Raw genomic sequence first — 26,820 nt, 5'->3', positions numbered from 1 at the left:
ACAAGGAGGAATTTTGGGCAATTGTTCTTGGAGCTTTGGGCATGGGGGCCAGAAGACTGCAATTTTGAAGTCTTCTAGATCTAGGAACTGTTGATTTTTGGTATCATCAGATGTGCTCTAGTCATGAAAATTGGTGGAGAGGCTAAGGCACATGAGATCTCCAAGACCCATAAATCGTTTGGGGAAATTCCACCCGGATGGAAAGATATTAAAATAATTAATATTTTTAATGTGACCCTAAGTCTAAACTCAGGAAAATTAAAATATTAATGTGTATTATTATAATATGGGTGAGAAACTTTTAAATAACAAGGATCAAGCCAAATCTAATCTTAGTCGTTGATTAGGGACTTAATCTCGGTCATTGATTCGTCAACAGGAAAAGTATAAGAGGAGGCTTGAGGGTCAGTTGGAAATACACCAAGTTGATCAATCAATTTGACTTTTTGGGGCAAGGTTTGCTGATAAATCGAGTTAGTGATTTCTTGCAGCGAGGGGGCAGTTCGGCAGAAAGCCGAGAATACATAGCAGAGAGGCAGATATAGTGCCGGAGAGACAGCACAGAGGCAGCCTGGGCTGACGCAGAGACAGCCAGAGTAGACGCAGAGCTGACGCAAAGGCTTGGTGGCTAGCGATGAGGACATAGGAGGCCGAGAAGTTGACACAGGTAGACATAGAGGCTAGCAGAGCTGACGCTGGGCAGGAAGAGCTGCGTTGTGGTGTTTTCATGGGGTAAATTGAAAGCTGAGAGGCAGATGCAGAGCCGTAGAGGGTGACGCAGTCCCTGGAAGGTGACACATTCATTGTGGGGCCAATCATCCAATTGTTGATCAGCCAGAATATTTGTCTCCAAAGAAAGGTATTTCTGCCAAGGAAAATCTCTAAAGGGTGAGCCATTTCTGGCACCCTAGTTGTATTCAGAAAATTGCATAATAATAAAACCCTCATATTTGTTGCACCGGTTTTCCCGAATTGGGTTTTTCCGAGGATGATTGTCCAAAAATAACGGTGTCCCTTGTGTTGTCTCGGTTTATTTTAGTCGTTGATCTGTATATATGTGAAGGCTACATTTGTGTTTATTTCGGTATTTATATTAATAAATAACTTGTTAATGGAAAGAACAAGTAGGAGATAATAAACCAGATAATGCAATAGGGATTTATGGTGTGTCAGACTTAGAAATTTCCACATGAACTGGATAAGTTGATCCCAAATAGGCTAGGAGGAAAATTTTGGTTTGGTAACTGCAGCGGAAGCAACAACAGTCCAAAAGCACCTTCAAACAGATAACTAGGTATTGTTCTGCATCTCAATTATTCAATTCTGGTTTAATTAAATATATGAGTAAATTGAAAGTCTAGGTATATTTTTTGGAATTGTTTGATTTAATTCCTAAGTTTAGGGCACAAAATTTACATTTCTGGTTAATAGGTAAAAATTGGGTATCACACACAATTCCATTAGAATTTAAATATGATGTCTGAATTAATTTTTTTCTCCACAATTGTTTTCTACCCAAAAAATTATTTATATCTAAATAATTCTGAAATTGCTGGAAATAAGCACATTCGTATTTTTAACTTCACAAAATAACATTATGCAGCAAAAATAAATAGGAAAATCACCACAAGAACAGCAGAATTTTTCTTCCCACAAATCTCCCTTCACTTTTATTAATCTGGAAAATTTAGGGCCTTGACCCACAGAGATTACAAAAAATATTTGAACCTGGAAATGGCCCACTAGATTTTCAGTCCAAGGAAATTGGCTGCTCTGGAAAATGACAGCGTTGGCAAATCTCAACCCCCCACCTATAATAATTCAGCCTCCATTGTATGACTGTGCTCCAGAAGAATTTCGGCCTCTTGGTTCAAGTCTCGGCCTCCTCCTTTGCTCCACACTGCCCGCTGGAAATCTTGGCCTCTCTAAGTTTCAGCTTGCACACAATCTTGGCCTCTACTTTCCTCTAAGTCTCGGCCTCACAATGCACGAATCCCAATATGAGGGCCCCCACCTATAATGATGTAATTCTCTCCTAACAACATCTTAAGATAGGTTAATTTCATAAATTTCCTAAGTATACCATGAAGGAACACTTTCACCCTAATTACATTTGTCAATTCCTAGGGCATAAAGTATTTCGTAGGTCACTTGGCTAGAGATACGTAAAAATGGTGATTAACTAACAGAAAAAAGGAAGGAAACCTTATGTTTTGACCCTCAAAGTCATTTTTAATGATGTATAAGGTCTTTTATTGGTCCAACTAGCCTTTTTGAGCTAGGAATCTTCGTTTTTTGTACTTCTAAGTCTTTGTGAGGGACCTTTGCTTAGACTTAACACCTCAGCACTTTATTTATTCCCCTCTTGCATTTTTCTTTGTTTTCTCTTAGTCTTTTTCTTTAGATATGCATTTTTAGCATAGGACCTTAGGTTGGACCTTTTTAAGGAAGTGACTTCATTATTTTTTCATTTTTAACATTGCACGCTTTTCATCTTTAGCCTTTTTTAGCTTTATTTAACTTTGGCTTACATTTTCCTTCATAGTTGTCTATTTAGACTTTGTTGGATGATATTTGATAAGACAAACATAAGCAAGGATAATATTTTTTATGAAAGGGATCATATTTTGAAGTCGAGCCCTTCATTGTAAAACAGCATCTCCTACTATATATATATAAAGCTTTGCTGCTTCATAGGCATAGGCAATAGAACGAAAGATCTTGAGATGACTTAACTTTGGGCTTCTTCTGAGGCCATACTTCCTCTAGGGTCTTCTACTTCACTGCCATTGTTGGAGACCTATTCAACAAACATACTCTCTGTAAACATTGCCTCAATCCAAAACCTATTTGGAACACAATTGTTCTCCATCATACATGTTCTATGATAGTGTGATTCAGCATCTCAACAACTCCATTCTGCTATGGAGTTCAGGGTGTGGAATGGTCTCTTTAGCCCAATTACCTCAAATGCCAAACTACCATCCTATGGACCAAACCATCAAATTCCATGCCATTATATGACAGAAATCACCTATGTATGTAAATTTTCAAAAATGCAATTTCTGTATCATTTTATGCCACAAAAAAAAACTTTGCCCGAAATATCAGAATGCAAAAGAATTATAACATGGGTCGACCAGAAAAGGCTATAGTTAAGCACACAAGATATGTTTACACTCATTCATGCACAATTTTCCCAGCTATGAATTGTACAGATTTATTTTCAGCAATTGATAAACCAAACAAAAGTGCCCTTCAGAGCTTGCAAATCTAAACAAATTTCTAGAGTGACTCCAGGGTCCACCTGGAAGAGAGGATGTACACAACACTAATGATCTTTTAAAGTGAAAAATGTCATAAAATTAGGGCTCTACTGTAGAGTCTTTCTTTTGATTCTACTTGCAAGTAAGGCTGAGATTACCTCCACCAATATGTCTGCTCATCAGCGCAGCTGCTATCTTCCAGCTATCTTCACCCAGAGATCGCATAGGTACCAGCAGATATGCTACTAATGTCCCTATAGTTGTTGCAACTGTAAAAAAGATATCAAATAAATAATGAGGGACTCAAATCCAACAAAGATTAACAATGCTTAAAAAACGATCTGATTAAATCTTTTAATTAATATATTAACTGACATTACAGTATAGAATATAGAAATTGCTTGTACGAACCTTTACAAGGCAATTCAATGCTTCAATTAAGAAAATAAAAGACAGAAGTTCACAAAGTATGATTTGTTCTAAGCAACAAAATTGTTGCATTACACAATGTGAGAAAGGAAAGGAAGATGACAACAAGTTTTACCTGTGCACTTTCTTCTTGTATTAAAATATTCTATTAATCGCAAAATTTGATATTACAAGAGCTGTCATGGTTGCTAATCAGCTTAAATGTTAAGATGAGAAAAAAATCTCAATAGTCGAGTGCAATGTTGCAAACATTGGCATCAGGATAAAATTGGCAAGGGTCCAGAAAACCAAAATATCATAAAAATCGAGAAAATATCAGTAAAAATTGGCAAACAATGGCAAAATTAAGATACCATCAAAATATCAGTAAAAATCAGCAAACAATGGCTGGTCCAAAAAATCTCAATTTTGTTATAATTGGGATGTTGGCAACACTGGTTGAGTGTAATTCCTATATTAACTCCCTCCTAGTTTGCTACTCACTAATTTCAATGCCCAAAAGCTATTACAAAATTGAACACTGGTTGAGTGTAATTCCTATACTAACTCCCTCCTAGTTTGCTACTCACTAATTTCAATGCCCAGAAGCTATTACAAAATTGTGATATAACCAAGCTTTCTCTTTGAAACTGGATTTCCTCTTTTTTCGGGACTCGGGAGATTTTTTCCCATGAATTCTGTTTACGGCTTGGAACTGAAAATTCTCTTGTTTGAATTCTCATTCTCCTCCATTCCTTTTTTTGCTAAATTCTGACAAATCAAGCTCTCTTTATCCTTATATTAAGAAGATATGCTATTATCTGCATTCTTCATTTCCTTCTTTTACTCAATAACTTTCCATTCTCTCTTTCCCTGACCTGTTAAGGTAAGGGAGCTGAAACTGATCGTTCAGATCCAAGTAATTAGATTCCTTCATAAATTGGGGGTGGTATTTTTGTTTGTTTCATTTCCTGCTCTTCCTCCTTTAAAGATGTTTTTCTTTTCTGAAAGAGGCTTGAGAATAATTTCCGCCTAGGCTCTTCTTTCTCCTCTAAACCCCTTTGAATCTGTCTCAATTCCCTTTCCCCAATATGTTTTCACTCGGTTGGAAATTCTTCCTGAACAATAGACAGTTATATTGTAAGATACCCCCTTGGAATACCTTATCATTTTCGTCAAATTTCTGAGTTTTGTTTTGATTTGTCATTGTGACATTTCGTCAAACAGTTTGCACTTATATGGCTGTAGGTGTGTTTTATTCGTATATTATATTAGATAAATAAACACAGTACCACAAAGACAACCAAATTTACTTCAAATAGCAATGAAGGATTTGCATTAAACTCAAAGATTACACATACCAGTGGTAGGAGTTTGCTACAGCAAGATTAAAGGAAAATATAACAATAAATGACAGCGTACTTCGCCCAAATGCCTGGCTGTAGATGACTGGCCCAGAATGCTGATATTAGCTACAGGAATGTTACAGTCCCTTGGCAGATGTGGATCAACTCTCCAGACAGCAGATATCAACCCAGAAGTCAATAAACTCAGCCCCTTTTTTTATCAGTCTCAGTTTCTCTGTCAAATTTGGCCCTCTTTATCACAGACTCAGGTCCCCTTATTACGTCTGATATGTGCCTCCCCTTTTATGAACCTGGGCTCTCAGATTTATGACAAATCTCATCCCCGCAGAGCAAAGGTACTTCCTCCAGCAAGCTCGGTCAGCAAGATAGGTACATGATCCCCTCAAAAGATAAACTCATTCCTCTTGAAGCACCCAGATTTGGCCAGCAATAAGAGAGGAGATTCGACCCCTTTCTGGACAGTGAAACTTGACCCCAAATGCCCAGCAGAACTCGGACCACAAAGGTGATATAATTTGGCCCTAAGACAGTGATAATCTCGGCCTTTCTCCTACAGCAACTTGGCCAGAAACTCAAGGGTGAACTCGACCCTCAAACACAGCGATATTTGACCTCTTTTCTGATGTTGAAGAAAAGTGTAACTAGGTTCAATATTTGTAAATGTAATTTTGATCTTTGTACTTGTCAGAAAAAAATATATATATATTATTTTTGTAAATTATTCGAATGAGTTTCTTGCTCATTCCATAGGTCTAGGGAAGTCAAAGAATTAAAGTCATGTTAAAGAGCTCTTCTTGAGCATGAATATGGGTCAACCTAGTGTCAAGTAGCCCTCCAAGACAAGCACCATCCTCCAAAGAAGAAGACTGCCAGCAAAGCGAGGTAAAAGACAGTCATGTCGGCCTAAAAGAATTAGATTCACTCATGTCGGCTCAAAGAAATAGACACAACTCTTCATGGATACACATCAGCTTAATACGAAGGACTAACCACTATATATACCCAGTTAGGGTCAGCGTAAAAGTACTGAAATAATTCGGATTCTCTCTGTGATTTTCAGATGGTTTAGCAAGTGAAGGATCTCGGATATTGCGGATGGAGTACAGGGTACAGAATCTCGGACAAATCTCTGAAATCTCGGATGGGTGCAGGCAGACAGAATCTCGGATGTCTCTAAAGTTTCGGTGGTGATTACAGTGAGTAATCACAGTGTTAAGATCTCGCATTCCTCTCTGAAATCTCAGTTAAGTCAAGTGTTACAGGAATCTCAGATGGAGACATTATGACAGTATCTCGGTTGGAGGAAGGATCTATGGTTCTAGGATGAATGATATAGGAGTACACTCTCGACATAAGTATTACAGTGATGTATGCACAGCATGACAATGACAAGGATGATCTCAGTTAAAAAAACAGTCATATACTCGGTGAAGTTCTCAATGCAGTCCTGGTAACAAAGATGATCACAGTCTCAATGTAGAGAAAGGATCTCAACATACAGGTATCATCACAGTCATGAAAGATTATAATGAAGACCTCGGTGCAGTAGTGATCTCAATGAAGGAGTAGTCATGATGCAGCAGTGATCTCGGTGAAGGAGCAGTCATGATCTCAGCAGTGACAAAGAAGAGGATTGGTGTCTTGGTCTTGGAGTGGCATAGCATGTCAAGGGTCATGGTCTTGGTGTTCGTCAATTGGAATCTCTATAAGAAGAATTATGTCCGGGTTTTCCCTCCAAGAGGGAGAGGTTTTGGCCCTCGCAGAATGCCAACATCTTGTGTTCTTGTCTCTTTGTTTTTGGTAGCTATTTGATGAAATAAGAAACACACCCTCTAATAATGTCAAAGAGAAGATTGTGCTAATAAGAAAATTAAAATGCCTCACCTATAGTTATCCTAAGAAGAATCACATTAATCCTATTTTCCCTATATTCTTCAACATCTGAAATTGGAACTCGACCAGCACACAGAGATTCTCAGCCTCTTCTTTGACAATGAAACTCAGCCCCCTTTTCTTCAGAACCTGGTCCTCTTGGAGAATGCAAACTCAACGTGAATAAGAAATGCAGAACCAAAAGTCAATCCATAAAATCAACTGATAACACTGTGGACTTCTTTTGCTAATATCCTCTTCTCCGTTGAAGCACAATGGCAATGTGATCCCGCTCCCAAACTAGCTACGGTGTACAGTTTCAACACTGAAACTAGCAACCAAAATGAGGGTTTCCAAAAACCCTAGACTCTTCCTCAAGAGCTCTCCAAATTTATTTTTCTCAAGTGAGCAAATGTAAGAAAAATGAGAGACTCCTCATTATCCATCTTTTATAACTCATTCACCACTTTTGCCACCTTTTTACCTTTTTATTTTAATAGTCACTTTAGTGGGTTTTCTCACTTTATAACTTAAAAGAGATTTTTCAGTAGCCTAAGACCCATGTCCCCATTTTCACCACTTTCGCTTTTGTACCCTTCCTTATGTCTCCTAAGTAGATGGGAACATTACATATATGTCCATGTTTATAACAATTTTTGCAACATAAGACCAAATTTTCATGGTCAAATTCCAGACTCTGTTTCCATGTAGACCCTTCAAAATCTAACATGATAGCTTCGGTAACCTTGTCTCTAACTCCATCTTTAAGATGAATTAGGACACCATGAACTAGTTGTTGATTTGTGTAGCTTGGGAGGTACTCCAAGCCCTAGGGTTCAGGGTTTGGAACTCAAGTATAGGGTTTTGGCACCCATCGCAATTTGGGACAAAACATTGATGGATTTACGACATGTGATGGATGAGGATGATAGTGCTTGGAAAGATGGTTCCAACGCAATGAAAATCTTCTGAATACGAGTTTTCATTAGAGAGATATGAATTTTTAAAGTTGACTCGTAATTATTGGTTGTCAAGTAGGCCGACTTGAAGAGCCAATGGATGTGTCACTTCAAATGTGACGTTGAGCCCTTCTTTATGGTATATATAGAAGGTGATATGAGGGTGATAAAGGCAACACATCCTCTAAAGAAAACTTGGTGGAAAGAGAAGCCTAGCCATAGCAAAAAAGGAGAAAGATCAGCGTGAATGAGTCTGCCCTAGATAGCGTAGGAGGAGTTGTAGGTGACAGCGTTTGGTTAAGGTTGTTCTTGGGCTAAGACAGATCTGTATGGGTTGTTTCTAGGTGCGGTTTAGTGCAGGAAAGGCAAGCAGCCAGGCCGAGGAGAATAGAAGCATAACGCAGTTGTTTAGGGTCTGTTTGGAGGAGCTTTTGAGGGGGCCGAAGGCCTACAACAATTGTTGTGCTAGGCCACAGGCCATAGCCAGCAGCTAGGTTGTCTCGTTGGCTGTGTTTGGGGTCAAAAAGGAACAACGTAGGTTGGAGAGGTATTCTCTTGGAGGATCGCAACCCTAAAGAGGTCTATTTTGCTGATTGCGTGGAAGGTTGAGGGCTGAAGTTTGTACCCTAACCAGAATTGCAGGAGTCATAGTGCAGCATGGTGTAACAACAGCGTTTAGGAGGACTGTTAAGTCACGGTTTGTTGACCAGAATTGGATCAGACTTGAGAAGCCTGTGGGAGCCAATTTGGAGGCGAGATTGGGTAATCGTGAAGCCTTCATTGGTGCAGATTCTGCAGTGACAGTATTGGGTGTCATAGAGTTGATTGGAGGGCAACGAGTTGGCTACCCAAAGTAGCCCTAGACTAGCTATCTTGAAGGAAGAAGAGCAGTTGAAGGTTGGGTGAAGATCGATGCCGAAGTGCAACACTTTGATGGACGAAAGTTGTTACTAGCGTGGCAGATTGGAGCTCGGGAATTAGGCCTACCCACAAAGCAGTTGATGAGCCCATGTTCATTGTAGCAGATGTGACTTGGAGCAGTGATAGGAGGCAACCCTCTTGGAGTCTCGATGTGTAGATGCCTTGATGGACTAAGGCACTACTAATGAGCAGTACGGAAGCAAAGGACCGGCAAGACAAGATACGACATCGAAGTTGCGCAACAAAGTTTGTCATTGTATCTTGTAAACCATAGCCTGTTGTATTACTCATTTTGTTTAATATAGCCAAATTTGGGATTGTACATATTGTACGATTTTGTTAAAAAGTGTGTATATTTGTGCGTATGTGATTTACTGCTTTATATTACTGTTGTGCAAAGTAGTTTATGGTTGAGATTCTTGGTTTGGTAGCATCAGTGATTTTAAGACTCTAACCTAGACCCAAAGTCGTGGAAATTCAACATGGTATCAGAGGGTATCTGAGCTACTTTGGAAATAAGTAAATCGGAGTTATGCGCAGCGAAGTACAACGTGAGAGGGAGTTGGTCATGTTGACCACTGGAGTGGCACCTAATGATTATATGAAGCCTCCATGCCCAAGGATGATCCAGAGGATACTTGTACCATCAGAAATCATCAGTCAACAGAGTTTTTTAACTCTACTTCTATCTTCTCATCATCTTTCTTGTACCCAGGTTCCACACCCTGCGGGTAATTGTAATAAGTTATACTAGTAATGATGAGTTTTGAGTCTGTAACAGGCCTAGGATGTTGGGACTCGATCAGCAAACAAGTACACCTTGGAATGTTTTTTTTATCTAGTTAATTATCCCTTCTTTTTCAGAGGCGGATAATTTTCTGGAGTTTTTCACTCACTTTTTACCCCAAAGCTAGGGTGACGGTTTGAAAGTTGAGCCCCTAACACATCTTAGTGCCTAGAGTCGATGTATATTACCATACTAGATCACACAAAAAAAAGTGGAGTTTGGTTAGGTCTAGGTAGTCATTTTTAAATTTTTAGATTACCCGCGGGTCAAAAATTGCAAATAAAATTGTATTTAAATTGTAATAAGTGTGATCTAGAAAAGTTGTATGGGGTATGAGTAATCAAAATTACACTTCTCACACTCAACTTTCTACTATGATACACTTTGAGAGGTTAATAATGTGTTTTGGACTCTCAAAACCCATCTTTCCTAAGTTTAGTGGAAATTGTGGCATTTAATTAAGCTAGAATTAAATAAAATAGAGAGAAATAAATTATTCCATGTGATAGAATGATGTGGAAATGACTTGGAAATTATCCTAAGTCAAAGAGTTGAGTCAACGGACATGTGGGAGATGACTGAGCACATTGCATCATAAATACACCATTATTTCATAAAATCGAATTTCCCAGAGATAAAGCAGCAATTGCACATGTGGAAAATCGAATTTATTAGAGGAACTCATGCACTGAAGGAATATTCCATGGTATGTTTGGACTGAAAATTAGGTGGGGCCTCATCTCACAGTTATCTTAGGTTCTTCTACTCACTCTTGAGGACTACGAGTTGCACATGGAAGAATCATGCAGTTCTTGAAAGAATCACGCAGAGCTATCTGGGGATCATCTACATATGTGGCATCACTTAGTTCGAGTTTGCATTTGTTGACTAGAGTTATCACGGTACTTGGATTCACTCATGGATGAATTTACTATGCCATATATGGAATTCGATTTCCCTTGATGTGCACATATGGAATTTGATTTTTCTCTGATGTCTCTATCTTCTCCACATCGAACTTGACTTATCTTTCCTTGGGATTTGCTCCAAGTTCAGTTCTCACATGCATTCTTCCTTGGGATTTTCTCCCAACTCTCTATATAATGAGGCTATATGCTCTCATATTGTATCATGTAATACGAGCTATTGTGCTTGAGGAGACTCTGTGGGATTGTATTCACTACTTGCAATATAATACAACAGTCTTTGGAGTAAAGCATGATGGTGTTCTTCTCCTTGCATGTGTGGTAAATTCTTGACTTGTTGTTATGCTTCTATTTATTTCCTCATGTCATTATTTATTTCATGCTTGTTTCAAGTTATGTTAGTATGTAGCTATCTCATATTAGCATAAGAATTAATTATTTGCTTTAGGAAAAGAAATCTTCTAGTGGATAATAGATGTATCTCTAGGAATTCTTTCCACTGCATTTATTTAATTTCGTGTCGAGTTAATGATTTGTGGTGAAGTTTTGTAGATGAATCATTATTTGGTCAACCTTTTCAAGCGTGAGGGGAAATTCTCGGAGGAATCAACCCATTCTTGATAAATATTCAAATTCCAGTCTCATCTATATATTATTTTTGTCTTGCAGGGATTCTTTCAAGTTTCTTAAAGCTTTTATTTCTTGCATCAAAATATCAAACTTGGAAAAAATTATTTTTTTACGTATTGTACTTCATTTATCAATATTTGTCTATTTCAAAGAGTTAAGTCATGGCTAGTCAAAGAAGAGAGCTTGCTCATACTCTTTGGCCTAGCCTCTTGTAGATTATTTTCGTAACATGCGTTGTAGTTATCTTGAGCTAACATTTGTTGTTGTAGATTATTTAACTTGTTCTCTTGCAGCTACTTGCGGGATTCATCATCGGAAAATTACTTACAAGTTTGCATGCAGGACCTTGGAGCTCAGATTTAGTGATTACTTCCACCTTTAGGCCAAATTCATCTTGGATAAGGTCGTGTTCTTCTTGAGGGAGGCCGAGTTCATTTTGGCCATCTCTTGCTCCCTCTTAGCCGTGGCCATAGAGGAGGCTTATCTTCTCTTCTTCTTCTTCAGAAAATCTGCATTTTCCTGAGCCTTTGTGGGCCTCAAATTGGAGAAATTTTTCAGCGAGGAAAAGTCTATGGTTTGATTCCAATTTGTTAAGACTTTCCTTGGATTTAAGAGAAGACTTCATTGTCTTTTTCTTCTTGTAACACCTAATAAAATTTCTGATTTTGGGAGTATGGGTTTTACCCATTAGTATATCCCTATCTCTCCACCTTTTGGAGAGGCTTGGCGGTTTGACTTTGTTGGTTTATTTCATTTTGTATGCATATCATTTAATTGAGAAATTAACACAACATGCATCACACTCATTTTGCATGCACTTTAATTTAACTTACAAGTCTTAAATCCATAGCAAGTTCAGATTTTTTGCGAGCAAGCACTTTTTACTTTATCTTATTTGGCTTGAACATAGTTCCAAGTTTACTTATGCTTCACCATTAAACACATTTTACATGCATCAAGTATTTGGACAAATTTTCTCCATAAAGAAACATTTTATTTCATGTCAAGCAAGTACATTTCAAGTAGAAGTTAATTCTCATTGTTTGGTAATTTATTTACATGCCCCAAGCATCACTAAAACTTACTTCCAACTTAAGTTGGTTGAATAGACTTTTAAAGATCCTCTACTTCTATTGACTCCTCATTGTGAGATCCAAATACTTGGGCAAGGATGAAGTCTGAGGACTAGAGTTCAATTGTAACTTTGTCTTAGTACTAATCAATAAAATAAACCAAGAACAGCATTCCATCACATTTGCTTTGTTTGCAAAGTTCTTAAATTTCTTGCTATCTTGATGGTTTAAAGTCTTACATACAAATCTTATTTCAAGAGGCACTTTGGATGCAAACATTGTAGTCTCTTTTAATTTTGCAACAAGTTTCATTTTCTTGTACTTGGAAATTGGCTCATATTTTGGTTTAATTGCATATTTTCATGAATGGTTGATTTCACTTTCAAGTACTATTATTTTGGCTTGCAAACTTAATTGCATGTTGTCATCTTGGTCTAACATTTGAGTTATTTTTGTATCCTTTTGAGCAAGATAGTTTCCATGCTTTGATTTGTAGACTTATTCATCTTGAAAGCATTTATAATATCTTGTGCTAACAATTTAGTGTTTCACTTTTCAGGGTTATTTTGGCTTTCCATTTGAAAGCATTTCACTTCATTTTAAGCAAAATACAATTTCATTTCTTAAAGAGCAAATACTTGGAAGGCACTAGTTGTTTATGTTTTTCATGCTTATGCTATGATGGTTACTACTCATATCAGTTTTTGTTTATAAATCTTAAAGAGATAATCTATTTAAGTCTAACAATTCTCCTAGAAACTCACATCTCTTTTTTTAACTTAATTCTTCATTAGGGACCACCCCCCTTAGCTAACCTAAGAGATAGCTCAAACGGAGAGAGTCAAGATTAGTTTGACAGCCCCTTCTCTAAGTTCCCAACCACCAACCACACCTTGTGGGGTTGAAGGCTTTTCTCACTGACTTGTAGGTAGGTGTAGGTGGCAGGGTCAACATTCTTTGGCACCGTTGCCGGGGACAAGCTTTCTTGTACCTAGGAAATCGACTAACCTTTTGGTTTTAGCATTTTGAACTTTAGATTTAAATTCTTATTCAAGTGGCGACTCCACTCAATCCAAATTTTGCAAGTCTCTACTAGGAGAAATTCAAGTGGTTTAGTTAGCCCCTCCCCTGATCCTGAAAGGGTTTTTAGAGAGAGGTTGAATAGACTTTCTCATAGTAGAGCTCTTGCTAGTCTTGGGCAAGAGGCTATTTCTGATATTCATTTGATTTTTCAAGAACAAGTAGAGCTTAACATCATGAATGATCTTTTTGCTCCTTGTGATTTCACTAACATAAATGGCTATCCTCACAATATGCATGACAAGGCTATTGAAAAGTTGTCTTCCTTTCAAGGTAACAATGCCATTAGTGCTACATCGCATGTAAAAAACTTTAATGTTTGTATCTTTAAATGGTGTAACATTGCTAATTATGAGGATGTGAAGATGAGACTTTTTGTTTTATCTTTAGAAGAGGATGCTCTTGATTGGCTCACTGAGAAACCTGCTAACTCATATAACTCTTTACAAGCCATTCTAACTGCATTTTTAGATAAGTTTGGAGAGAAGAAGGAAAATAGGCATTTGATCAACACCATTAGCAATATGAAGAAAAATGAGAACGAAACCATGGAGGAGTTTAACAAGAGATTCAATGGATTAGTAAAAAGCATGCCTGCTACTATTAAACCTCCTGATGAATTTCTTTTATGCTCATATCTGGATGCTTTTGGTGTTGACATTGCTTATGAGTTGAGGAGGAAGGAGCCTGTGAATTTAGGTGTAGCTCAAACTAAAGCCTTAAAAATGGAAAAGGCTAGAAAGCAATCAGAAAAATCTGAACTTCCTGGTTTCACTAGAGGGCCATCGAAACCGAATGATTCCAAAGGCAAGGCCAAAGAAGAGACTACACATGATCCTATTAAGGAGTTAACCCAACTCATCAAGAGTATGGAGGAAAATCACACCAGTCAAATGAATGTTATCCAAAATCGATTAGTGGCCATGGAAAGAAATCAAGGTGGGAGATTCCCAAATAGAGGAAATGATAGATGGCAAAAGAAAGGACCTCCCAATGACCATAGGCCACCTAATCCACTTGAGTCTACAAACTTAGTTGATGATTCCATGCCTTATTGTAGACCTTGTGATGACATACATGATGAACTCACTTGTCCTTATGCAAGAAGGATCCTAGAAGGAGATATGGTGGGAACAAGTGAGCAAATCAATGTAGTTGGAAAAGAGCATCATTTGTCCTTGGAAAATTGGATGGGAGTTATGGAGAGTAGTCAGAAGGTAAATAAAAAGTCTCCATCCTCCTATAGTATAAATAATTTTGAAGATTTGGATAGGATCACTGAGTTATATGGAGAGAAGCCTTCATCAACTCAGATTTTAGAGATAGCCAAGGATAAGGAAAGGGGAAAGAATAAAGAAAGAAATCATAGTAAAACTTTCACTCCACCCACATCGAAGTTGAATATTGACTTGGGAGGATGGATTAATAATGCTAAGATTTTGGTTCCTAACACTAAAATCATGAAGATTCCCTTCCAAAGATATAAATTGTTGAAAGCCATTGATGCTCCAAATGGAAAAGAAATGTCTAATTTTTCTAAGGATAGATATGAGGATGCCCCTATCACTCTGCAAAGTAGTGATATGTGTAGAGATAACAAAGACCACCAACCTCTTTTCATCATTATGTTGGTCAATGGAATGCTTTTACACAATTGTATATTTGACTCTCGGGCATCATCTTGTGTCATGACTAAGAAAGTCATGAATCAGTTCAATTTGAGGATTTCTACACCCTACCGCAACATTTGTGCAATGGATTCAAAGATCATTGAAGTGTGTGGTTTGATAAAAGATCTTCAAGTCCACTTAGTTGTACATCTGGACATTATGATCACCATGGATATTGTGGTGATTGATGTGCTTGATGCTTGGGGGATGTTATTGTCTAGAAAGTGGGGAGCTGATATTGGGGGTAGTTTGCAAATGTATTTAAGTTATGCTGCCATCCCTAATAGTGAGGATATCATGGTTAGATTGGATAGGGAATTGGAGAGAAAGTTTCATATAGAAAATCCCAAGGAGCCTCATAATGAAATTGTGTATGAATCTGATAACTTGGGAAACTATGCTATCCTGGGTAATTCTTTTCCTCCTTTGGAGAAGGAGGTGGATTATAAAAAGAAGGGAGTTTGGCACATGAATTTTGATGGTGCCCATTCTAGGTATGGTAACGGTGTTGGAATTGTCCTTACCTCCCCTCTTGGTCACATATTCAAGTTTTCCTATAGATTGCAATTCGATGCAACCAACAATGTAGCAAAGTATGAGGCTCTATTGTTGGGTCTTGAGTTGGCAAAAGACTTGAGGATAAAGTTGCTTAGTATCAAGGGGGATTCTGGTCTCTATCAGGTTGGAGGAAGTCCTTTGGGAGCTATGTCTTGCGATACTTCTGTTCAATCCGAATTATGGCACCGAAGATTTGCTCACCTTCATTACAAAGCCTTACCTAATGTAAGAAAGATGGTCACAGGTATGCCCAAATTCAACATAGATCATGAAGGAGTTTGTCAGGGTTGTGCAACTAGAAAACATACAAGGGAACCGTTTGATCTGATAATGAGATCTTAGACAATTATTAAGGTATTACAGACTCATGTGCATGGATTTGCCTATGTTACTTTGTGCAATGGATCGATAAGATTGCGAAATACACAGACAATGAAGTAGTAAAAGAAACATAATAGACAACACACATCAACACAGCAGGTTTAATAAAGAGTTCACCCAACATTCCTGGGCTACGTCTCCTGGTCCAACTTTCAATAGTGACCTCTCTATTATGTCTTCAAAACAGAGTTTTACAACAGTGTGAGCTCAATTTGAGTCTCAACACACAACAGATACAACAACAAGAGTTTTGCTTGAACCCCTCAAGCCTCTCCGAGTACACAGACTCTCTCTATCACTCTCTGTCTCTGTCTTTTGCTCTATCTCAGCACTGCCTGTCTGTTTTCTGTCAATTTGTGGCTTTAAAGCCAATCGGCGTTGCCTGTTCGTTTCCTCTTCTCGGGCTCTCTGGCTTCCCGACCTCTGTCCGCTCAAGTCCCCCTCTGAGCGTTAGCAATCATTGCTACTTACAGAGATGGTGGCCACCTGTACTATAATGGAATGGGTCATCGGGCCTTTGAAATCCTTTGAAATCGTCGTTCTCTGTTTACACAGAGAAATACGTTCAAACACAGGAAAAGTCCACCAAACACTGTTTATCGGACTTCAAATATCCATAAATCTGCCTTATACTCCTATCGGGTCCGCCTGTATACCGACATCGCATCTCCACCATTGATCTGGGAGATCCAGATCCAACGGTTGTGGTTCATTTCGGGCGGCCCTTTCGTACGGGGGTTAACCGCCCGATGAGGGTGGTTTTCTCTCTCCTTAGCCTAGACACGTGGCAGCGAGTGTGTGGGATCGGGCGGAGCCCGACCCAAACCACTTACCGTCTTTGGTCCTCCCGAAATCCTACCTGTTTTGTGATTTCCTTTTGTATTCAAAAATACATTAAAACTTTGCAAAATCCCGCAAAATGGCCCATATTGGACTTGAAACAATTTATATATTTTCATTCACAAACTTGTTCGGGTCTGGTTTTCATCGCATCAGCACTTCCCGTCGTATTTCATTTATTAAACGAAATACGCAAAATACATAGAAATCTGTCGTTTGACAGATCTCAAATTTTATAGAATATCGTTTTATAGCTCTATCGGGTCCGGCTATCGCATCGCGCATATATATATATATATATATATATATATAGCCCTGCTCCTTGTGTAGCTCCGATTGCGATATCGCAATTCAACTTGGGCCGTCGATCTGCACGCTTGATCGACAGTCCTCGTTGACCCCGCTAATTGCAGTTGCATATACCATGTGGTCTCCACCGATAGCCTCCCTTTGCCATCGCCGATTGCAATTTGCCGATCGGATCTGGACCATTGATTGGCCAGATCCAATGGCTCCGATTCAAAGTTGCTTTGACCACCGATAAGCCTATTTTTCAATGTTTTCTCTATGTTTTTGCCTCCCGATAGTGTTATCCGCCTTCTTTAAAGGTTTTTCTTAGGCGACAGTTTTGAATGTTTAGAAGATTTTGAAGACTTAGAGGGTTTGCTAGGATCCATTTGGATCACGCCCTCCCACTGAAAAAACTTTTGGACCACCAAAAGTTGGTTTTAAAGCATCAATCAAGTGAGGATACAGCTTCCTCACTTGTCTAATCTCTATCCATTTGGCATTGCTTGGTTTTGAACCTTTGAGTCCGATTCTGAGGTACTCAACATCCTCTCGCGCGTAGTTCTCACCTTCCTGTCCAGAACTATATCTTCCTGCAACTCATTGAGATATTCAGGCAATAGATCATCAATAGAAGGCAACTGACTTTGATCTTCAGGATCTTCAATCAATCAAGGTTCATGTAGTCTCAAATTCTTTGCATTAACTACTGAATAGATGTGCATGTAAGCTGGCAAATCAAGGCAAAAAGCATTCTCACCAATTTTCTCAAGTATCTTGAAAGGCCCATACCTTATTGGCTTCAGCTTCTTACCTTCACCTTGCATTTTGTCTTTGCTGATGTACAGCCAGACTTGATCACCAACTTGGAAGCTATGCTCAATTCGATGCTTATCATGCCTTGCCTTGTACTTGGCTTGGCTCTTTTCTAGCTATTCCTGCACTGCCTGGTGAATTTCTTGGATCTGTTCAATGAACTTGGTTGCTTTGTCCACATCACTGTGTCCATCAACTGTTATGTCTTTACTAAAGACAAAATCCAAGGGAAACCTTGGTGTAAAACCAAAACAGGTCTCAAAAGGAGATCTTTGTGTAGAAGAGTGTTTAGCACAGTTGTAAGCATGTTGCACATAACATAAATGTTCATCCCAAAGCTTGGGATGTTTGCTGCAATAGCCCTTGAGCAACTGGATCATTGTCCTGTTGACCACCTCTGTTTGGCCATCTGTTTGTGGATGAAATGTTGTGCTCTTCTTCAATCTGGTGTCCATTAACTCCCATAGACTTGACCAAAACTTCCCAACAAATCGGGAATCTCGATCAGAGACAATAGAAGTGGGTAACCCAAAATGAACCCATACATGCTGAAAGAACAACTTTGTTGTTTGTTCAGCTGTAATTTGCTTATTACAAGTTATTAAAATACACATTTTGCTGAACCTGTCCACAATAACATATAGATAGTCATGATCTTTTCTAGATTTTGGCAGTCCCCCAACAAATTCCATGGAAACACTTTCCCAAGGATGAGAAGGAACTGGAAGTGGAGTGTACAAGCCTAGTTTTCTATTGCTGGGCTTGCTTTTAGCACACATGGTACACCCTTTAATATATCTAGAAACTATTTCATGCATTCTTGGCCAATAACAGAACCTTTGTAGCTGTGCAACTATTTTACTTACACCAAAATGACCTAATATTAGAGAAGTATGTGCTTCTCGGATTATGTTAACTCTTTTAGTTTGAGGAATGCATAACTTTCCCAAATGATATAAGAGTTGGTCCTTAACATGATAATCCAGTTCTTCTACTTGTTTGCCATGACTTAAAGTTGCATATACATCTTTAAAACTACATCTTGAGCGTATTGTTCAATGTAGCTTTCATGCAATACTGAATTATGCTAAAATATAGTAGAAGCATTTATGATTGGTCTGGATAACATATCTGCGTTGTGCAACCTTATTGTGTATGCCTTTCTTATATCTGATGACAAGATCAAATTGTTGTAGAAACCCCATCCACCTATAGTATCTTGATTGCTGCAATTTAGTTTGTGAGTGCAAATATTGAAGTGGTTGATGATCAATATGTATAACTGTTTCTTTGCCCATTAGGTAATGTTTCCACTTTTTCACACTCTGTACTAATGCATACAATTCTTTATCATATGTGGGATAATTAACTACTGCAGAATCAAATGTCTTAGAATGATAACATCTGGGTTTACCATGTTGCATCAACACTGCTCCCATGGCATAATCACTGGCATCTGTTTCAATCTCTAATGGTCTTTGAAGATCTAGCAATGCTAGTACTGGTGTTGTACTAATTTTTTCTTTCAAGGTGTCGAAGGCTTTCTGCTATTTGCCTCCCCACTGAAAGACCTTGTTCAATCCTGTCAAAGCATGTAAGGGAGAGGCAATCAAGGAAAAGTTAGCAATAAACTTTCTCCAATATTGTGCTGCTCCTAGGAAGCTCTTAACTTCTGTAGCAGATTTGGGTTTAGGCCAGTTCACAATGACTTCAACATTAGAGGGATCTATCTTCAATTCACCACCCCCTACAATATGACCCAAATAATTTAAAGATGTTTTGCCAAATTCACATTTTAATAACTTCACATATAGATTTTCTTTTTTCAAAACATCTAGAGTCTGCTTTACATGCTTTAAATGTTCTTCCCATGTTTCACTGAAAACAAGAATGTCATCTACATATACAATTACAAAATCATCAATAAAAGGCCTGAGTACATCATTCATAACTCTCATGAAAGTGGCAGGAGCATTAGTTAAGCCAAAAGGCATAACTAGCCATTCATATAGCCCTTGCTTTGTTTTGAAAGCAGTGTTCCATGCATCTTGTTCTACAACTCTGACCTGATGGTAGCCACTACGCAAGTCTAACTTGGAAAAGTAAACAGCTTCTTTCAGCTGATCTAATAGATCATCTATGCGAGGATGAGGATAACGATTCTTGATCGTTATTTTATTTAGTTCTCTATAATCAATGCACATCCTCCACGAGCCATCTTTCTTTCTCACCAAGACAATTGGAGATCCACATGGTGATGTGCTTGGCCTTATGAACCCTTTGTCGAGCAGCTCTTGTACCTGCTTCTTGATCTCTACATTCTCTAAAGCGGATAACCTGTACATTCCGATGTTAGGCAATGGAGCATCTTGCTGCAAATGAATATCATGTACAATTTCCCTTTTGGGTGGCAGACCTTTACGTTCTTGAAATAGGATATCATATTCTGAAACAACTTTTTCTAAATTAGCTTTCTATTTAGCATCACAGCCTTCAAATGCATTGGTTTTTACAGGGGTCTTTTCCTTTACAACCATTAGTAAAAATTGTTTGCATGAATTTACAATTCTTTTTATCTGCCCTGAGTTAATGAGAGTGTCGTTATTTTTGAGCTGATGAGCTCTTACAATATATTCTATTCCATATTTTGTGAGTTGATACTTATTTTCAGTTCTATAGAAAATGGCTTTTCTATCATACAAATAAGGACTTCCTAAAACAATACCACATATATCCAGGGGAACTATATCTAACTCAACATCATCTACAAAAGTTGCCCCAAAAGCAAACCCAAGTTTACATTGTCTAGTCACTTGTAACTTTGCTTTATCACATATCCATCCTAATGGATATGGCTTCTTGTGAGGTGTGGTTAGTAGTCCCAACTTCTTTACAATTGCTTCGAAAATCAAGTTTACTTGTGAACCACTATGAAATAAAGTATCAATCTTTTGATGCTTGGAAATAACTCTAATATGAAAAAGCTCATGCCTTTTCCTCTCATTTTCTTCATTATCAATAGATTGTGCAGAATTACTAATAGATGTGTCAGAATTTTTACCTTTTATACTTGTGGTTGTGACTGTTGTTTCATCACCTGAGTCTGACCCCAAATCTTTCTAAATAGCAGTAGCAGTCTTCTTCTTGCCATCGAACTTCTTAGGTTTCAGCTCAGGATGCAAAGACCAACAATGTTCATCATCATGTCCATCCTTCTTGCAGTGAGTGCATGAAGGTTTGTCTTTATGTACAACGTTTGCCTTCCTCTCCTTCCATTTATGCTTCCTCTTTTCCTTGTTCTTTCTTGCAGTGGGTTTTGATGATCCCCCAATCTCTGGGTTCACATTCTTGCCTCTAGCCTCTAGGTGCGTAGCCTGAACGGATACCTCATCTATGCTAGTGGAGTTAAACATGAGAATGGTGTGCCTCAAATCGTTGTGTAGACCACCTATATACTTCAACAAAGTTTCAGGTGAGTCTAGAGAAATGCCTAGAATTAAAGCTCTTTTTTTAAATTCCTGGGTATAGCTTTGTACACTTTGCCCCTCTAATTGGCGAAGAGTTTGCCGATTCATCATTGCTTGTTGCATATAAGCTAATGGATAGAATTGTTTTCTAATGGCGGAAACAAATTCACTCCAAGTAGAAAGAATTTTACCATGCTTCTTCAAATCAGCTTGTGTCCTGCCTTCCCACCACACTAGGGCAGTTCCTCCAAGGCGAAGGTTGGCCAGCTGAATCTTTCTCCTTTCTGAATCGATGTTTTGCACCCTGCAATATACATCAATCTATCTAATCCAGTTATCTAGCTTTTGTGCATTTAATTCTCCATCATATATTGGCAAATCAAATTTTACATCTAATTTAATCAAAGGGCTAGAAGGACGTTTTGATAGAGGAGACTCTTTCCCTTTCCCTTTGCCTTCTAAATGGCCATCTAGAAGAGGTTCCTCTGTTCCTTTGTCTTGTTTGGAGGTTGAAGTATCTTCACCTCGACCTTTCTTAAATTCTCGATACATCTCTTCTACCATGGCTCTCATGGTCATGAAACTATCCATGAACTGAGAGTCTGATTCCAAGGGAATTTCTTCTGCCATTTTTCTCCTAGGATAGACTCTTCCTATTTTTGGGTTAGTCTCAACTAGTTCTCCTTCTCCTAATTTGAGCTTTGACCTAGTTAGCATTCAACAATCTAGCACAAGCTTGTCTAACCTTAGCAAACCTAAAGCTCTGATACCACTTGATCTGATAATGAGATCTTAGATAATTATTAAGGTATTATAGACTTATGTGCATGGATTTGCCTATGTTACTTTGTGCAATGGATCAATAAGATTGCGAAATACATAGACAATGAAGCAGTAAAAGAAACATAATAGACAACACACATCAACACAGCAGGTTTAATAAGGAGTTCACCCAACACTCCTGGGCTACGTCTCCTGGTTCAGCCTTCAATGGTGACCTCTCTATTATGTCTTCAAAACAGAGTTTTACAATAGTGTGAGCTCAATTTGAGTCTCAACACACAACAGATACAACAGCGAGAGTTTCGCTTGAACCCCTCAAGCCTCTCCGAGTACACAGACTCTCTCTATCACTCTCTGTCTCTGTCTCGGCATTGCATGTCTGTTTTCTGCTAAGTTGCAGGAAACGTGGCCCTAGGGGTCGTTTCCTCCCGGGAAACGAAACGAAACCCGGAAACGCGTACCGTACGGCCTGGAAACGCGTTTCCGGCCGTACTGCCACGTTTCCCGAAACGGAAACGTGGCAGTACGGCCGGAAATGCGTTTCCAGGCCGTACGAGCCACGTTTCCCCAAATTTATGTGTTGTTTTTTAAATTTTTTTTTTTTTTATTTTTTTTAGGTTTCCGGGATGTTCTAGAAACCTATTCTAAAGTTATAAAAGAGCAGTTTGTCTCATTCTCTCATCACACTATTCAGCAAGTCGTTTCTCTTGGAGACTGGCAGTTGTTTCAGCTAGGGTGTTTTGAGCAGTGAGCAAAGTAGATTTCAGCAGCAGGAGAAAGAGATTTCAGCAGCGAGAGAAAGAGATTTCAGTAGGAGATTTCAGTAGCAGCAGATTTGGCTCAGCTACAACCATATTTCTCTTCTCTTTTCTGGCATTTCGGGGTAGTCTCAGCCACAGATAATTAATTTGGGTAAGCCACATTCATTTTTTTAGTTTTTTCTTACTATTTCTTCAATTTTTCTAGGGTTTAGGCAGCCAAAAAATATGAAAAACGTTTTTTATTGATAGATTTGTTTTTTAAATTTATTTTTGCAGCAGATTTGGCTCAGCTACAGCCATATTTCTCCTCTTTTCTGGCATTTTAGGGTAGATTCAGCCACATAAAATTAATTTGGGTAAGCCACATTCATTTCTTAGTTTTTTTCTTACTATTTCTTTAATTTTTCTAGGGTTTATACAGCCAAAAATATGAAAAACGTTTTTATTATTTACAGATTTGTTTTTTTAATTTATTTTTGCAGCAATGGTTTCCAGCCAAAGTGCAGCTGCAAGTTCAATCCCTAGGGCCAACCCAAGGGCTGGAGGTGGTGGCTCATGGGAATGGCAATGCAATCTTTGCAATAATACGTACAAAGGCTCCTACCCAAGAGTGAAGACGCATCTATTGCATGGAGGAGGACAGGGGATTTCAGGTTGCACAAAAACATCAGATCCGTTGGCAAGGAGGGCATATCAAAGAGAGCAAGATGAGGCGGATGGTACTAAGAGAAGGCATGATGAGCTTACTCAAGCTCCATCTAACATTGAGCCAAGGATTGTAGTTGAAGCAAGAAAGAGGAGAGCTGGTCACACTCAACAACATGAACAACCAGCACCCAAAAATACCAGAGGCCCAGGGGCATCCCCTTCAGTTCAGGATAGCAGAATTGCTAGATTGGTGAATGTGCAAGCAAGAGAAGAAACTGATTCCAGAGTGGCTAGGTGCATTTATGCATGTGGTATCCCATTCAATGTTGTTCGCTCTCCTTACTGGCAAGATATGATAAGGACAGTTAACAAAGCCCCTCAAGGGTACACGGGCCCAACTATGAGAAAGTCAAAACCCAGCTTCTCAAAAATGAGAAGGACCTTGTGGAGGACATTTTAGCTCCAATTCGTTCTTCCTGGAGTAGCTCTGGGGTTACCATAGTCTCAGATGGTTGGACAGATATGAGGCGCAGACCATTGATAAATATCATTGCCACTTCCCCCAAAGGAGCAATGTTTATCAAGGCAGAAGACTGCTCAGGAGAGGTGAAAGATGCACAATACATTGTTGATGTTATTATAAAAGCTATTGAACAAATAGGGCCTAACAAGGTGGTGCAAGTTATCACGGATAATGCACCAGTTTGCAAAGCTGCAGGTTTAATTATTGAGGGGAAGTATGACCACATCTTTTGGACACCATGCATTGTCCATAATCTGAATCTGATCTTAGAGGAGATCGACAACAAAGTTTCCTGGATAAAGGAACTCACAGGGGAAGCAAGGGAGATTATCAAATTCATCACCAACCACCACCAGTCTCAGGCCATATTTCGAGAGTACTCCAAATTGGAGTTGTTAAAAGTTGCTGAGACAAGATATGCCTCAAACTTCGTGATGTTGCACCGCCTTGTTGAGGTTAAGCATGCATTAGTTTCTATGGTGGTGAGTCAACTTTGGATTGAGTGGAGACAAGCAGATTCAGAGCGGGGATCTATGGTGCGTAGATTGTGCCTTGATGAGGATTGGTGGAGCAAGGTAGATTTCTTGCTAAAGTTCACAACCCCTGCATTTGAGCTTCTCCGGAGTGCTGACACTGACCAACCTTTCTTGGGAGAGGTATATGATGGCATGGATTCCATGGTTGAGAAAACTATGGAAATCATTTCGCAGGAGTCTCCACAACTTTTGTTTGTTGATGATCATTTTGCTGGTTTGATCAAGAAAATCATTGTTGATAGGTGGAACAATTTCAATACACCATTGCACACTTTAGCACATGCTTTGTGTTATCACTTAGAACTATAAACATTTGTATATAATCCTTTGTCCAAGTTCAATGTCAAAAGTTGGTGTCAAATTGTTTTTGTTCTATGTTTCTTACTTAGGGTTGGAGCTTTAAAGGTGTTTGATGTAAATTGTACTCTAATCCTATTGGTCATCCTCCACCATCATGGTTTCATAAGCCATGTCTTGTCTTATCCATGTCACCGATCCTTTTCGTAATTTCGCAGCGCAGTCTCTTATTGGTCAGTTTTGCAGCGTAATCATTGTTTAGCCATTCCGCAGCGCGTCATCATCAAGCCGTTTCGCAGCGCATTATGACAATTCAAAACTAACCGCGCTGCGAAATCGCAGATTCGTGCGTTTTGCAGCGAATATTTCTCAAAGGGTCAAGTCTGTTGAGGAGTCACCACTTCCGTCCTCTCATGTCAGTTTGCGTACCTCCCAAACGCTCATTAACCATCACTCCACCAATAGATTTGTAGACATGCACATAAATATTTTTCAAATGGGTTTTACCGTGCATGGATCTTTATGATGATCGTAAATGATGCATAAGTGACCAGCCTGTGTGATGATATATTTGAGTTTGCAAGTGAGGCTGTTTTCAAGTGAGCCTGATTACAAGCGAGGCCGAGTTAAAAAGAATTGAATCACCATTTTAGTTGAAGTTGTTGGTCATTGTCTGTGCGAAAATTTCAAAAGCAAAATGGAGAGGAAAGAACATAGGTCTGGAAAATGTCAGAGAACAGAGCCTGAAGGTTTAGACCTAGCATTAAGAGATGAAGGCGTGAAGAAAGCCTTCAAGGATGCCGGCTGTTGGAATTTCTGTAAGAAGCTGCAAGGTGGCCATGCTCAGGTAACAAAGGATTTTGCTTTAAACTTCACCGGTTTGAATTCTAAAATAGCTATGTTAGAAGTTCAAGTGTCTCCGGAGGCAATAGCTGCTGTAACTGAGATCCCAAGAGGGGGGCAAGAATGGTTTAAGAATTTTAAGTTTGATATGAACCCCTGCAAAGAGTTTTTAAAAGAGGCATATGTGAATGAAGACTTAACAAAAGCAGTGCCTAGAAACTATGTTAAGGAGCACTATGCCCTTCTTCTCACTTGTATTCAGAAGTACTTGACCTGTGAGGGAAGATACAATAAGGTCTACTCTTATCACTTTAAGTTGCTGTTACATTTTACTGGTAAAGCATCCATAGACATTCCCTTTTACTTGTTTCGCAGTCTGAGCAAAATGTGTGACAAGGTGCAATTAAGGAAGGACGACTGTGAAACATCTTTATTTCACCATGGTTTGGTTAAATTGTTAGTTTTGGATGGTCTTCAGAAAATTGGTAGAGACTGGAACTCGTTCATTTTCATGGCGGGTTTCCAAAGTAAAACAGGTCTTACTCCACAGCCAGTTAGAGAAAAAGAACAATCAGTTGAAGAACCCACGATAGCTGAGCTTCAAAAGGAGGCAAAAGATAAAAAGAAGGTCAAGTCACAGTTAAGAAAATCAGTGAAGCCACTGATCATTAAAGAACAACCTCAGCCATCAGCAAAAAAAGAAGCTCAGCATAAGAAGACTGTGCCTGGACCAAGTGGATCTGAAACAGTGTCAAGAGTGAGGACAAGGAGTCAAATAAGCAAAGAAAAAGGCAAAGCATTGGCTGTTGAGGAAAGCCCGATATCTAAGGCCAGCCTGAGTGATTTGTTGGAGGCCATTGAGTTTGAGCAAATTGAACCGGTGCACATTGAACCAGTGCACATTGATTTGACACAGTCATCACCGGAAAGCACCAAGAAATCTAGGGTTTCAAAAAGACTGAGGTTTGATGAACCAGGTGATGAATTTATCTTCAAACCAAGAAGACCTATTACAAGAAAGCAAGTAAGAGAAGCCGAGAAACTTCCTAGAACAGAGGTAGCTGAGGAATTGCCCAGAACAGAGGAGGCAGAGAAAATCAAGCAAAAAGGCACAAATAGA

The 26,820-nt window shown here is 38.8% G+C and overlaps 1 protein-coding gene across 4 annotated transcripts in view; it reads right to left on the bottom strand.

Annotated features, from left to right (window-relative positions):
* LOC149186881 (uncharacterized) overlaps positions 1-26,820 on the bottom strand; it is a 289,536-nt gene that overhangs the window by 164,812 nt on the left and 97,904 nt on the right. For all 4 annotated transcript variants that reach the window (XM_089411189.1, XM_089411190.1, XM_089411188.1 and 1 more), the window contains exon 3: positions 3,425-3,535. In XM_089411189.1, coding sequence (XP_089267315.1) covers positions 3,425-3,535 — 111 coding nt within the window. The remainder of the gene's footprint in view (positions 1-3,424; positions 3,536-26,820) is intronic.

Source organism: Pinus tabuliformis, chromosome 3_1 (assembly GCF_031772625.1).
Source record: "Pinus tabuliformis cultivar Carrire ecotype Pingquan chromosome 3_1, CPIR1, whole genome shotgun sequence".
In the NCBI taxonomy this organism is placed as follows: Eukaryota; Viridiplantae; Streptophyta; class Pinopsida; order Pinales; family Pinaceae; genus Pinus; species Pinus tabuliformis.
This window is presented reverse-complemented; position numbering and strand designations above follow the sequence as displayed.